General features: G+C 42.9%; 1 protein-coding gene across 3 annotated transcripts in view; it reads right to left on the bottom strand.

The window, feature by feature from the left end:
- ZFYVE28 (zinc finger FYVE-type containing 28) overlaps window positions 1-14,873 on the bottom strand; it is a 231,556-nt gene that overhangs the window by 79,008 nt on the left and 137,675 nt on the right. For all 3 annotated transcript variants that reach the window (XM_075570813.1, XM_075570822.1, XM_075570832.1), the window contains exons 3-7: window positions 8,847-8,984; window positions 5,245-5,447; window positions 4,268-4,357; window positions 2,388-2,477; window positions 762-863 (exon numbers count right to left, since the gene is read on the bottom strand). In XM_075570813.1, the coding sequence (XP_075426928.1) occupies window positions 762-863; window positions 2,388-2,477; window positions 4,268-4,357; window positions 5,245-5,447; window positions 8,847-8,984 (623 nt within the window). The remainder of the gene's footprint in view (window positions 1-761; window positions 864-2,387; window positions 2,478-4,267; window positions 4,358-5,244; window positions 5,448-8,846; window positions 8,985-14,873) is intronic.

The raw sequence follows: 14,873 nt of genomic DNA, 5'->3' as shown, positions 1-14,873 counted from the left end.
TACCCATGGAGACTGTGATGGCAGATACAATAGATTTCTGCCAAAAAAGCCGGACGTCTTTTTAGAAAGGAAAGGTATACAGGGATAACGTAAACATGGGAAAGATGTTGATACAGGGATTAATCTGATTGCTAATATTATGAGTCGGGAAAGAATTTATTTTTCCCCTTATGAGACATCATTGAATAATGTCTCACTGGGGTTTTTTGTTTTTTTTCTTCCTCTGGATCAAAATACTGTAAATACAAATACAGGACAAGTAACAGTTGTCAAAATTTAGCATAGGTTGAACTTGTTGCACATGTCTTTTTTCAACCTCATCTACTATGTAACAAGGATTCCCAAGATATTAGCCAGTGTATCCACCGGACAAGAATACTTGTCCCAGCGGCCAATAGAAAGCCAAAACATTATTTGGGAGAGGACAATGCTCCTTTCTACTGGTGACCTGACAGCCAATTTGTACTCCAAAACAGACACAAAAAACCGAAATATATTTCGGCACTTGCGGTCCCCATAGAAAAAAGACCTCTTGGTTCAGACATAAAAAAAAAAAAAACGTAATTTTGAGGGATCGCTTTTTTAAATTCAAAGAAGGGTACTATGACGATTGGGATAAGCTACGACTGGGGGAGGTGACAGTTTATACTGTAAATAAGGACATTGGCTCATTGAATCATCTTCCTAAGATACGGGTGAAACGTACTTGGCATACTAAACTTAAACACAAAACTATAGAATAAAATATAACTTTCACTTGCCTTATCTTTCTTAGCAACGTGTGGAAAGGTCGAAACAGTTCAGACATGTCTTCTGGTTTGTGGTCGAGGTTCAATGGTCCTTCAGAGTAAACAACAAGGCCACTGTTTGTAGAACAAAAAAAATACCCACTCATTACTACACACAGCAGCCACAAATGTATGCAAAAACTGTTGGCTCAGACTGTTGTCCAGGGTACAGTATATTGTATTGACGATCAGAAGCCAAAACCGCTCCGTATAGTGTTCCATACAGACTATGGAGGGGGGGGGGGGGAAGTCAACTATTCTAAAAGGTACTGTATACTGCTTGTAACTTGTAAGCAGCTGGAAATGATAAGTCCCTACCTACTCACAAGAAAATACAAATTATAATACAGGTACTTTTGCAATGATATTCCCAAATGTCATACCTCATTGAGAAAATCCAACTTAAATCCAGACTGCAACCTTTCACAACACAATCTCAAAACATGTAAAATGCTCCTCTGCCTCAGTTGAGCTTTTATATTCAGATGAAATCTAAAACGATCAAAATGATTGCGATCTTATTTACTCCTCGAAATTCAGGAAGCTTTGGTTAGAAGTGTCACTTATGCTGCTGCACGACTATAATGATTGAGATTCCCGGTTAGTAGCTATGGCTCCTTCAGTAGCTGCACAAATCTGTACAGTTCTTTCTTCTTCCCCCAGTCTTTGTTCTTTAATAAAACACAAGCCAGAGGTACTGGTAATCGATGTCAGTGTGTATACAGTAATGTCTGACACTTTGCAGATATTACAATCCCTAATTTCAAAATGGATAGCTCCTGTAGCATCCAGCACATGTTTATTTCCAAACATTTACCATTCTGGCCACAGCCCCAATCTGAAGACATCTACCATTCAGTTTTTGGAGGTATCCAGGGTTGCCACCTTCTATTGAAAGCTAACCCGGAGATATCAACAGCAAATGGCGCCACGTTGCCGTGACGTCACGTGCCAGGCGGTTTCAAGTTGCCATGAGAACGGGATGCGACGTCTCCGTTGTCATGCAACGCTTTTGATGGGACCCTGCAGGATGAGATGCTGCCGGATGATGCCGCCGCCGCCAGGGAAGGGAAGAGCCGAGGTCCCACCCGGAGATTTCACATATAAACTCGTAGCACGGAGATACATGACCGAAACCCGCGGTATCCAGGTCAAGCCCAGAGTGGTGGCAACCCTGAAGGTATATCCTTTCTGCTCACAGACAAAAACAGGTGTCTTCATTTTCAAAGTCGTGTCTGTTGCCATCATAAAATGTTCAGAATCCCACTTTTTTGTGCCTAAATACTATACTGATGAGCCTTTGAAGTGCAGTCATGCTCTTGGTCTATTTATTACATTATTAATTTTTTTAGATATTTATGAAGTTAATTATCCTACTGTACAGTAGTACTCCCTTTCCCCAAAGCAAGTTCTACACCATTAATTCACTGCATTGTTATTAATAATAATAATAATAATTACTACTAAATACTGTAGGGGTGTGTTTATTACAGAACTAATCGTTACACATCTATTTACACGGTTCATTTCGACCACACAGTAATTGTCGAGATATCATTTTAAAAAATTCAATTAAAAAAAAAAAAGGAAAATTCTTACCACACGATGGCTAGTCTTGGAATTGTAAACATTAATGCTGGTTCATAATCATCAATCATGTCTTGGGTGAGGTATCCAAACTTTAAGGCTCTGTTTAGAATGTATAACCAGACATTAACAAAGTTATGGTGGGTAAAAGTGACAAAAAAAAAATCCTCCATCGTACAGTAAATAAAAGTGATAAGTAGTAAAGAGTGACACCCTGTGTGCTCATTTGCATGTCATTACCCAGAATACCTGGCTGCAACGGAAGCACTGATTTCTAAGCCAGGGGTGTGCAAACTTTTTCGTCTGCGTCCCCCTGCCTGCTTCCCCCCCCCCTCCCCCTGCTTGCGCCCCTACCTGGTCTTCGGCATTCCTGACATCAAGCAACGTCACGTTGCCATTGCGACCTCATTTGACGCCGCATCGCCAGAAGCCACAAGCCACCGGAGACCAGGTAAGTAACATACAGAGGCCCCCCGCTCTCCCGGCATTTAATTAAATTGCTATGGGGAAGAGCAGGGGTCCTCTGTAAGCACCGAACCCCCTACCCCCCCAACCCCTAAAGTTTCGCACCCCCCCCAGTTTGCACATTTCTGTGCAAACAATAATGGGGAATGCCCGGGTTGCAGACCTGTCCGAGACATGCAAATGCACCACCAGTGGTACTATTATTTAGAATGTATGGAATATACTGAATAAAACGCGAGATACCATGCAAGACTTACCATAGGATAAGAGGAACAGACAACTTTGTACTCCACACACTGAAAAGTAAGACCTAGTCTGCCAGCCAAATAATAGATCTGTCATTCTATTTTTGTGATTTTCTACAAAGCTACGGATAAGTCAGTATAAACACTTTAGAGAAAGAGGCATTGTTGAGCTATGTGTTACATATTCATCCGTCAGTGACAGGGCATAGGATTCCATGGAGTGCTTACCGCAACGAGCACTTATAATAGTAAAACCACTAAAGCTTCCAGAGGCTAGCTAAATATGTTCAATGTTAACAGGATTAAACAGCTGTTCCTAGAAAAGGACAAGCTACTTCAATGTGGAAGACAAAGTGTGTGGCACTCTAAATAAGCTTTTCTGCCACAAGTAATTCAATGGTTACAATTAATGAAAAAGAATTGCCCTTTATGAAACATTTGTTTGTAATATACAGGTCAATGCAATGTTCCTACCGGTTTATGCTAAACCCTGTTATAAGTGGACAGTGATTTGGGGCATGTTTTTTTGAAGGAAGAACATTTAAATCAATGGTTTATATCGCCGCAATTAGTGGTTTTGGCAGGGAATCTTTCCCCGATTGCAATACAAATGTCATTCTTTCATTATCCTTTCCTGATACTTTTCAAGATAAATAAAATAAACCTACTTAGCATTATAAAAATCTGAGATTTTACTATAGATAACACATTCAATACGTTGAGCACGTCTGACAATATTCTCACTACACGTGTAACTCCGATACGCAAATATTTCCATAACCCAGCAGCGCGCAAACTGGGGGGCGCACTCCCCAGGGGGGGCGGGAGAATTTGTAGGGGGGGGGAGGGGGCGTGGGCGGTTACAGAAGCCCCGCGCTCTTCCCCAAGGCATTTAAATTAAATGCGGGCGGAGGCGTGAGGCCTCTGTAACTCACTTACTTGCTCTCTGCGGGTCTTCAGCGACGAGCCGCCATGGCAACTCGCATCAAATGACGCGGCAGGGTCACGTGATGCGACGTCATTTTACACGGAGTCATTGGGAGAGGGGGGGGGAAGGCGCAAACGCCGCGACTCCCGGGCAGGGGGCGCAGCTTAAGTAGTTTGCGCACTCTGCAATAACCTATAAACCTTGCAAAGGCTCAGCGCCCACACTCAGCGCCCACACCTACCGCCCACACCTACCTTTCTACGGTTTCACAGAAAAGGACAATAACCTCCTGTTGCACATAGTATTCTTTTGGAGACTTTACAGGTACCATGGCTGAGACATAGCTGCAAGATAAAAGAAACCGCACTAAGTAATGGATTCGTTTCTACCATCCACCCGGTAATGGAAAGACAATTATATACTGCAATCCCATATATATTGTGCATTACACATGTTCACATATGTATGAATATATTTTTAAGAACATAGAAAGTACACATTTACATTATATAGAAATACTGTATTTATAGAAGAAAAATAGAAAATGTGTGTGTGTGTGTGTGTGTGTGTGTGTGTGTGTGTGTATGTGTATGTGTGTGTGTATGTGTGTGGGTATGTGTGTGGGTATGTGTGTGGGTATGTGTGTGGGTATGTGTGTGGGTATGTGTGTGGGTATGTGTGTGGGTATGTGTGTGGGTATGTGTGTGGGTATGTGTGTGGGTGTGTGTGTGTATGTGTGTGGGTGTGTGTGTGTATGTGTGTGTGTGTGTGTGTGTGTGTGTGTGTGTGTGTGTGTGTGTGTGTGTATGTGTATGTGTATGTATATACGTATGGACCTACCTACATATACACACACACACACTAGAAATGTCTACAAAGAAACACAGCACAACAGCTCCCATAGTGCAATACATTGTACATTTCTGAATTTAAAAACAAATTTGAGCCAATTTTCTTAACCAGTCTGGGCTTGTCTTTTATTTTGTGAACTAACGACACATAATGTAAGGAATCAAGCAAACAACAAGAAATCAAAACTGCGATAGAATGGGATATTACAGCTGTACTTCCCCAATACTTCATACACATGCTTTGGAAAGTGATTTTCACATTTGAACCCCATTCAATGCTGGAAAAGGCCAAAGAAAATACATTTGATCATAAAATAAAAGAATTCATAATAATTACTTCATTATCCAAGAAAGGTAAAGGCGTATTTGAAATACCTCACCTTAATTCAAACTCAGCAAAAAGAACATCAAAATGTTTGAGAGAATCCTTCATTTTGTCTGTGTACATGTTCAGATCCCTGAGGGCCTGGTCCCGGATTATATTTCTAACTTCTTCAAGGCTTCTGGTTAAGTCTTTGGCCAAAGGTCTCATAGCCATGCTTTCTATTTCCCGATTCATTATGATGGAGCCAGCAGCCAAACACTGTGGAAAGAGACAGGAATCAAGCAGAGATACACTTAAGAATGACTACGGCTTCCAGCGAGTGGGACGCACAAGAAATGCATGTGCGATGGTGTACTTTAGGAGTTCAGATAATAGGCTAATTTGGAAAACCTCTAACCTCATCATTGCTAGAGGTTGTAGCCGGATAGCAAAAAGTTTAACGCATCATAAAAATCGGTGTTACCAGGGAAACCCTGAGAAAATTGACATTTTATTTAAAACATAATCGTTCTATTTTATTTCCTATTATTTAATTAAATAATTTACATAGCTTTGAGATATGAGGATATGAGAATATATATATATATATATATATCCCCTTTCATGGGTTTACTAGTACACAACAAGGGGTTAATGAAGCAGTACAGTGTCACAGGAGGTAATAAAGGAGAAAGCAGAGTGTTCTGGGGGGTTAGGTTCCAGCATGGCAGAGGGAGAGGAAACTGGAGGAGTAGAGAAGTAGAGGAACGGGATATGTTGTCCAAAGTATAGCATATAGCATAGAGCAGGCCCCCCTTTTATTGGTGCCTTATGCATAAACCCAAAGCCATCATTCTCACAGAGACATAGCTAACTCCTAAAACCCTCGATGCAACTATCGCCATTCAGGGATACTCCATTTCTAGGAAAGATAGGTCAGAGATGGGTGTTACTTTACATTGAATACACCTTACAATTTACGCTGCTTAATTGTCCCCCAAGCCCACCCTCTTGAAATCCTAGTTGGCAAAATTTGCCTCCACTTCCCTGCACCCATTCTTATTGCTGGCATCTACTGCCCCCAAAAGCCCACATACAATCCCTGACTGATATCACTCAGTTTCTCAGGTCAATTTCCTCTCTGAATGGGAAGTGTGAGCTGTTGGTTCTTGGGGATTTGAACTACAATTTTCTTGACCCTAAAAAAACAACAAAATCAATACAACTTAAGTCACTAAACCTAACCCAACAAATTTCTCAACCCACACAGACAAACCTAACATCTCACAACCACTCCTTGCTAGACTGGATTCTCTCCTGTAGTCCTAACAGAATCCAATCCTCTGGCATCCTACCTGACATTTTCAGTGACCATGCAATAGTGCACTGTGTAAGGAAAAATCAGACCATGACAATCAAGCTCTAAAGTTCTCCTCACTAGAATATTTAGAAACTTTAATCCAACAGTTTCTGGCTGATCGTACCAAATGCCCTTACAACAGAATCAACTTGATACCCGACCCTGATTCTATGCTTGATTATTTCCCGAGTTAAGACTCTGTGATACCCATGCTCCACTACGCAGAATAAGAATACGGGGGCACTCATTCCGTGGGTTACAACAGACTTTCTTGTGCTTTACCATCTTAGTGATGCCTTGTGGAAAAACTACAACGTAACTAGCACTATCAAGGATCTTAATAACTACAGATGCCGGTGGAATATGTGTAAAAGGCATACAAGACACAAAAAAAGCCCAAAATTACATGGACAATCTTCACCAGAATACATCAAATAAAGCCAACTTCTGGAAGGTTATCAATAATATATTCCAATATGGAAAGTAGGCTAAAGCGCTCAAATGCAGGTGCAATGAATAAAAAAAGCCAAACCACTAAACCAGGGTACTAATAAGAATAATATAGTACTTAATGTGCAATAGTACGGGTACTATCCTCCTGAAGACAGGTGGTAGATGGTACAAGCCCACTCACCCTCAGTCTCATCGGCAGGTTCCCCTGAAAATAAGCAATACTCACATCCTGGTGGTAGGTAGGCAAGCTGTGCAGCTATAATTCAATGAATAAAAAAAGCCAAACCACTAAACCAGGGTAACTATAAGAATAATATATTCCAACCTTCTATCCAACAACAACCATGTAATATCATTAAGGATGATATTACTCTGACAAATACCACGGACATTGCTAATGCATTCAATTAATACTTTCTGGGGTGTACTTATTACCAAAACGCAACCCGAACTGCAAACATGAACCTCATTCTGGGAGTACCCCTGTACCCCTATAGCCCCATCCACTCCCAACACTGCTCACAGTTTTCAATTTGTCCCAGTATCTGAAGAGGAGATTACACAGGTGCTCCTCAAATTAAAACTAAGCAGCCAATGTGGACCTGACCTACTGCAATCAAAGTTCCTAAGACTTGGTGATCCAGCCATTGCCAAACCGCTTGATTCCCTAATCAACTCTATTCCATCTGCAGGCCATATTCCCAAGACCTGGGAAGCTGCCAGAATTGCCACAATCTTGAACGGTGGAAACAAAAACATTGTCACCAACTACAGGCCAATCTCCCTTCTCCCAATACTATCCAAAGTATCATGAAAAAATGTGTCCACTACCCATTAAGCGATTACACCACCAAAACAAATTTCCTTAGTGAACTCCAATACGGCTTTCGCCCAAAACACTCCACAGTACCCGCCAAAAGTTTGCAATGAGATCCAGCGTGGAATGGAACTGGGACAACTTACTGGTGCAATATTCCTAGGCTTTTGATACTGTTAATCATGTTATCTTACTAAACGAACGTCCGTTTTCTGGAATAGGGGAACATGCTATAAACTGGTTTCACTCATACCCATCAGGTAGATCCCATCATGTGTCTCTTGGGCACTAACTCCAATCCCTTGGATATCACCTGCGGTCTCCTGCAAGGATCTGTTCTGGGGACCCTACTGTTTTCAGTTTTCCTCAATTATCTACCTACAGCTTGTAAGGGAGCTTCAATACACATGTATGCGGATGCCACAATCCTATATGCACACAGCCCTCGCCTCTCTGACCTTGGACCCATTTCAATCTGATTTTTCGGCACTTGAAAACTGGATTTGCCAAAACAAACTATTTTTAAACACTGATAAGACTAACAATGGTATTTGAGACCAAGGTTAAATTTCTAAAGCAAACAATGACATTGGCTACAGATTAGAACCAACTCTATACCATCCTAGCCTCTGTCACTAGTTTTAAAAATCTGGCCAACTGTGTAAATTTTAGCTCCGGACACCTCCTGCTTCCCAAGATACTTGCCTCGGGGTGCCGGTATATATCTTTCCAGTTTAAATGTCCTGTTCACGCGGGCCAATAGGAAGCCTCACCGGATGAAGTCACTGCTTCCTATTGGTCCGCGTGACGCAGGACATTTAAACGACGCCATTATGTTAGGCACACAGTTTCTTTGACTGCAGAGATACCGGTAGAGGTAAGCATCTTAGGAAGCAGAAGGTCCCTGGAACGGAAATTAACACAGTTCCGCTCCGAAGACCCCCTGCTTCCATCCTGCAATTACAAAACCCTGTTTTCAGTTCGGAAGCGGAGTGAAAGTAAACAACAGCCTCAAAAACCAACAAAGATTCCATGTAAAATCTCTCACCTCTGCTCCAAACCAGAGCTGTCCGGCGAGGTTATCATGGCGAATTTCTTCTGGGAACTTCACACAAAAGTCCCGGTTTGCTCGCTCGTGTTGAATGCACTCCTCCATTATCTGATTTATTATGTTCAAAACGTTATCCTGCGACAGACAGAATATTTGCAATTAGTTGAAAAATGGCAATTGAATGCTGATGCGCAATGCTCAAATCTGGACTGGAACAGGGGCGCTCAACCCCCCACCTCCCCCAACAGGTCAGGTTTCCAGAATATCCCAGTTTCAACACAGGTGGCTCAATCGGATTGAGCCACCTTTGCTGAAGCTGGGATATCCTGAAAACCTGACTTGTTGGAGATGGAGGAGGGGGGCAGGGGGGTGTTGAGCCCACCTGCTCCAGATACATTAATATCTGATAATAAGACAGTGCTCAATGCATAGCAGAAATGGACACAGAGATAGGAGATACAGGAGGAATGGAATATTTTCATATATACAACCGTTTTTTGTGTGCATGCGGACACCCTAAACTTCCTTTTAAAATACATGTGACCTTGTTGGTTTGCTGCCCTTGTTTTCTATGGAAGCACTAGGTTACAACAATCATTTGACAGATTTTGTTCCCACTTAACTTTAAAGTCAAATGCACTGTTTCCACTGCATAATTTCTTCACAGTAAAGGAGGTGCCGTTTTGCAAATACTGGTATGTGTGCTTGGATAATTGTATTTATATTGCACCAACAATTTACACCGCGCATTCCAAAATTACAATACAAGGTAAATACATTACAAACAATGGGGATACGCGCAACAGGTAAATCACAACATATACTGTTGTCTTGCGCTATACATGTGTGTGTCTCACCTGTCCTGGGATTGTGACATCCTGGTTGAGAATAACAGGTTTATACCAACAAGTTTATTCTATGATCTCCAAAGCGGCCAATTGCCCACACTAACTCAATAAGCCTCTACATTAGTGTTTTTCAACAGGGGTTCCTAGGAGCCTTTGGGTTCTCTGGATATCTGGGCATTGCGATTTTCAGGTCATTTGAACATTGTACCAAATAGAGAAGAATTTACAATGCATCTGATCTCACTCGCTATTAGAGAGGGTTGGGGTTCCTTACAATGCATCTGATCTCAGACGCACTATTAGAGAGGGTTGGGGTTCCTTACAATGCATCTGATCTCAGACGCGCTATTAGAGAGGGTTGGGGTTCCTTACAATGCATCTGATCTCAGACGCGCTATTAGAGAGGGTTGGGGTTCCTTACAATGCATCTGATCTCAGACGCGCTATTAGAGAGGGTTGGGGTTCCTTAGGCTGCGCTTATAGTGCCGGCGACGTGATGTCGCGGCAAAACATATGTATTGTCACCGGCGTGTGCTCTTGTAGTAGAATCGACGCGACGGCTTGGTCGCGATCGCTGAAAGACAAATCAATTTGATTTTTACAGCGACCGCAGCGTGACGTCACCATCGCCGGCACTATAAACGCAGCCTTACAATGCATCTGATCTCAAACACGCTATTAGAAATGGTTGGGGTTCCTTACAGTACATGTGATATCAGACGAGCTATCAGAGAGGGTTGGGGTCCACAGAATTTCACAATAAAATTATACGGTTGTTAACCAAAAAGGTTGGAAACAATGGCTCTACACTGTTTTGTTTATGTTTTGAAGTACTGTAGCAATCTCCTCTAAAACCTTCAGGAGTTTAATTCCAATAATGTTAGTATCTTGCCCCCACCCCGGGCACGTCTGCCTTTCTTAAGTATTTTCTAATGTTAAAATACACGATTTTCTTAATCTCCATCTTCTAAGATTAACATGGTGACCTTTAGACTGCAATGGGCTTTGGGGAGAGCTTCATTTTAACCTCCTGCACACTAAATATTTCCAAACGCCTACCTCCTGAACAAACCATCAGATATTAAAAATACAAACAGCATTGAAAAGGGGCAAGAAGAGCAAGCTTACAAATAAAATGTGCATACCAATTCACTACTTATGCAGAATCCCGCACGTACACAATGTGGGAATATGTTAACCTTTTCAGTCCCAGGAGGAGCCTGTTACACAGTAGTGTGAAAGGTCAGTGCTTTCTTTTTATGTAACAGAATATTTGTTCTTGCATATCTCATGCTCGCTCATGTAAAGAGCACTTTATCTGTAGAACAGGATAAAACGTTTTAAGGCTGATGAATCAGTGCAAACAAATAATAACAATAACAACAAAAGACAGGGGTGCCCAATGCTACATCCAATTGACAAAACATATATGGTAATAAGTATAAAGTTGAAATACTTCAATAATAATAATAATAATAATAACTTGGTTATTTAGTTAAACCCTTTGGCCAAAGCGTCATAAGCCTGCATACCCAACGTCAAGGTATAACCAAAAATGCAGGTGCTACACTACACTGTGAACTATTGAAGTATTTAAACTTTATACTTATTACCATATATGTTTTGTCAATTTGATGTAGCATTGGGCACCCCTGTCTTTTGTTGTATACATTTGCCACGCTCAGTAGCACTCTTTGACATAAATATATATTCATGATGTGGTGGGTGTAGGAGTTTGAGCTAGCTGGGAATGTGTGCCAAACAAATAATAAGTTTGTGTTGACGCATTTCACCCTTTTCTGCCTAGGTTTCCCTCGGGTGTAAGAAATGGTGTATTATTTGGCACAGGTGGTTATCCAGGTAAGTGCAGGACACCGGAGACTTGGTAGATCGAGTAGAAAAGTTGATTAAAAGGACACACAAGTGTAATGCATGATATTTTAATCTGGGCATCGCCTCCTCCTGTGTGCATCTCTGAAATGTACACGTTAGAAGAGGGGTCGTCAACTCCAGTCCTCGAGGGCCCCCAACAGTTCAGGTTTTAAGGATATCCCTGCTTCAGCACAGAAGGCTCAATCAGTGGCTCAGTCGAAGACTTGGAGGGCTGGAGTTCGCTACCCTGCGTTAGAAGGCCTCGTGTTTATTTTTCTGTATTCCTTGCACTCTAAAATGCAAAGCTTGATTGAAGTAAAAAATACATTATGTAAAACGGGTGCAGTCTGTGGTAACAGTTCCCCCTACTCATTTTATTTGACCCCCCATTATTATTATTATTATTATTATTATTTTTTACAGGGTTCCCGGGAGGTAAAATGTGCCATTTTTAGCTACAGGAATCGCCTGGTTCCCCAGATACTTCCGGGCGCTTCTCTCCCCTGCATGGGAAACAAAATATAAGTTTATATTTCCCACGTCCGGCAGGCAAATAGTAAGACGCACACGTCGTATCTTCCTATTGGCCCACATCACGGGTGGGTGGGAGGGGAGGGGGTAGGATCTGCGGCACCTTTCCCGGTTAGTATGTTGGGAACCTGGAGTTCAAATGAACACTGTTCAGCTCCGGGTACCCTCTGAATCCCATTCATTTTTTAAAAAGGGGAGAGCCTAGAGGGGGAATTGTTCTCTAGAGCAGGGGTGCGCAAACTATGGGGGTGCACACAATTTTCTGGGGGAAGTAGGGGGGGCAGGGGCGCGTCGCTTCACCAAATCATTTAAATTATATGTCGGGGGAGCGCACAAGGCCTCTGCAAGTCCCTAACTTGGTCTCCGGCGGCTTCTGGAAACGAGACGTCAGAAGACGCCGGAGAACAGGTAAGGGGGGGGGGGCGGGGGAGAAGAGCACCCCTGCTCTAGAGCATAAATTGTATAGGAGTGGCCAACTCTAGTCTTCAAGGGTCACCAATAGGCCAGGCTTTCGGGATATCCCTGCTTCATCACAGGTGGCTCAATCGAAGACTGAGACTCTGATAGAGCCATCTGTGCTGAAGCAGGGATATCCTTAAAACCTGATCTGTCGGTGGCCCTTGAGGATGGGAGTTGGCCACTCCTGTTGTATAGCAACTGCAAGTACAACACATTTAACTAAACAACACGCGTTCAATAACCTGGATGTCTTAACATTTCAGCTTTGATTGAATTAGGAAAGCTTGGGTAAGAGCGCATAAAAAGGAGAAAACCGAGAAGAGAGAGAGAGATATCAGCTCTCCACAAATGGGAAAGTCAAAAATCGTTTCCCACCAGAGGCAGCTTGCAGTGCAAATTAATGTATTCCAGGTCTCTTCCGCAGCGGAGCGGTTCACAGAACAGCAGAGGTAAAATAGGGTCAATCGCACATTTTCTGTAAAATCACTGCGTGTGCAAATCACAGCACCCAACACCAAGCATCTCTGAATCTAATTATCTTTCACAGACACGAAAGCAATTCACAGGGGATATTGAAGGGAGAACTAAAAAGGGCATCGAAAACAAAGACTAGAGCCGTAATGGGTGACGGACGTTGAATAACGAGGGTTCTGCAGGTAACATGCAGTGGCGATGGTTACAGATATAACCAGACTTTATGTTCCTGCTGCCGGGGGCACCCTCGCAGGAACCGGACTGCGGTATCCCCCCGGCAGGGGGAAATCTTTCTGCACGGGTTCTAGTCTAAATATATATTGAAACTCTGAATCATGTTTCATTGCAATGGCTCAGACTCCACTGTATTATTTAAAATATTAGCATATTTAGTTCTCGATCTGAGGTTCCATAAGTATAGGTAATACACGGTATGTAGCATCAAATGGTCAGATTTTAAGGATAAGTGGCCCAGTCTTTCACTGAGCCACTGATTGAGCCACCTGTGCCCAAGCAGGGATATCCTTAACACCGTAGCTGGAGTTTGCCACTCCTGCTCTATATAGTAAAAGAAAACAAAAGTCAGGTCCTGTGGTACGTCCATTAGGCGGCGACCAGGGTGAGTGAGAGCGCACTGGCACTCGAGCTCGGCGCTCATTCTGCTCGGGGGATCTGTATCCTGCTGGCTGCGTGTGTAGGGGGCGTGGCCATGACATCACGGAGCTGGTTTGACATTAGGTGAACCGCTCACGTGACGGACCAGCGAGCGGTATAAACAAAATGTACTCGTCTTTGCAAGCAGCTGAGCGCCTTGCGCTCACGGGCACACACTCACACTGGATAAACACATTGTAGCAATGTGTTTGATCCCGCTGAACGTGAGCGCCTGCTCAGCATCACCCTGCCTGCAGCCTAAGAAAGAGCTACAAGATAAGAACATTGTGTGGTGAGGTCTAGTCTGAGACATGTTGGAAACGAAGATTTGGGGACGATTGTGAACATGAGCAAACTACAATACAAGGCAATCTCATGTAAATGGCTGTCGAAGACGCCACTTCCCTTCCGTGACACAGTGCTAAGCAATTAACAGTCAACAAGTCTCATACACTGTATGAATAAAAATTCAGTGTGGCTAATTGGTCTATACAAAGAGATTAGGAAAGGGAATCAGGTAATTGTAATCTGCCCCACACAAGTGTCTGTGAGCTAGCTGGTCCCACCTACCAGGGGTATATTTCGACATTGAGACATAACTCATTCATTGTCATTCTCTTTATGACCATTAAGGAGTCAAAATGGCTGTTGCGTGTTCATTAATTTACCACCAAATGATACAGTGATATCACCTTGCACAACCCCCTTGTCCTGATGCCCTGCAAAAGTGGTATTGCACATCACACATTTGAACTGTTCAACAATCAAGATGGGAGTTAAGCGAGGAAGTCTCTGCTAGAAATACATATGTATGCAACATCTCATTCGGATAATGAATGGTCTAGGAGATTTGCGTGCTGGTCTAGGAGCTGCTGGGTAGGTAACGCCTAACCTACATCCAGTGTCCAAATAGAACCTACCGGTGGTGATCTAATGGTGGCGGTGAGAAAGCAGCCATCAACTGTCCTGCACCTGCCAACTTCAGAAAAATAAAAAAAAAGAATCGATCCCTTTTATGTGCTTATTATATGTAGCCCTGGTCCCCTCTAGTGCCCCGGTCTCCTGCTTGCCCCCCATCTTGGCCGTGTTCGCATATGCGCGGAGGCTCGCACATGCGCAGCAGAGTTGCGGCGGCCATTAACGCGATTGCAGATGGGTAATGCACGCGGATTTCACCACAGGGTCC

Source organism: Ascaphus truei, chromosome 1, assembly GCF_040206685.1.
Source record: "Ascaphus truei isolate aAscTru1 chromosome 1, aAscTru1.hap1, whole genome shotgun sequence".
NCBI lineage: Eukaryota > Metazoa > Chordata > Amphibia > Anura > Ascaphidae > Ascaphus > Ascaphus truei.
The sequence above is the reverse complement of the archived record's forward strand: the minus strand, read 5'-3'. Positions and strand labels throughout refer to the sequence as shown.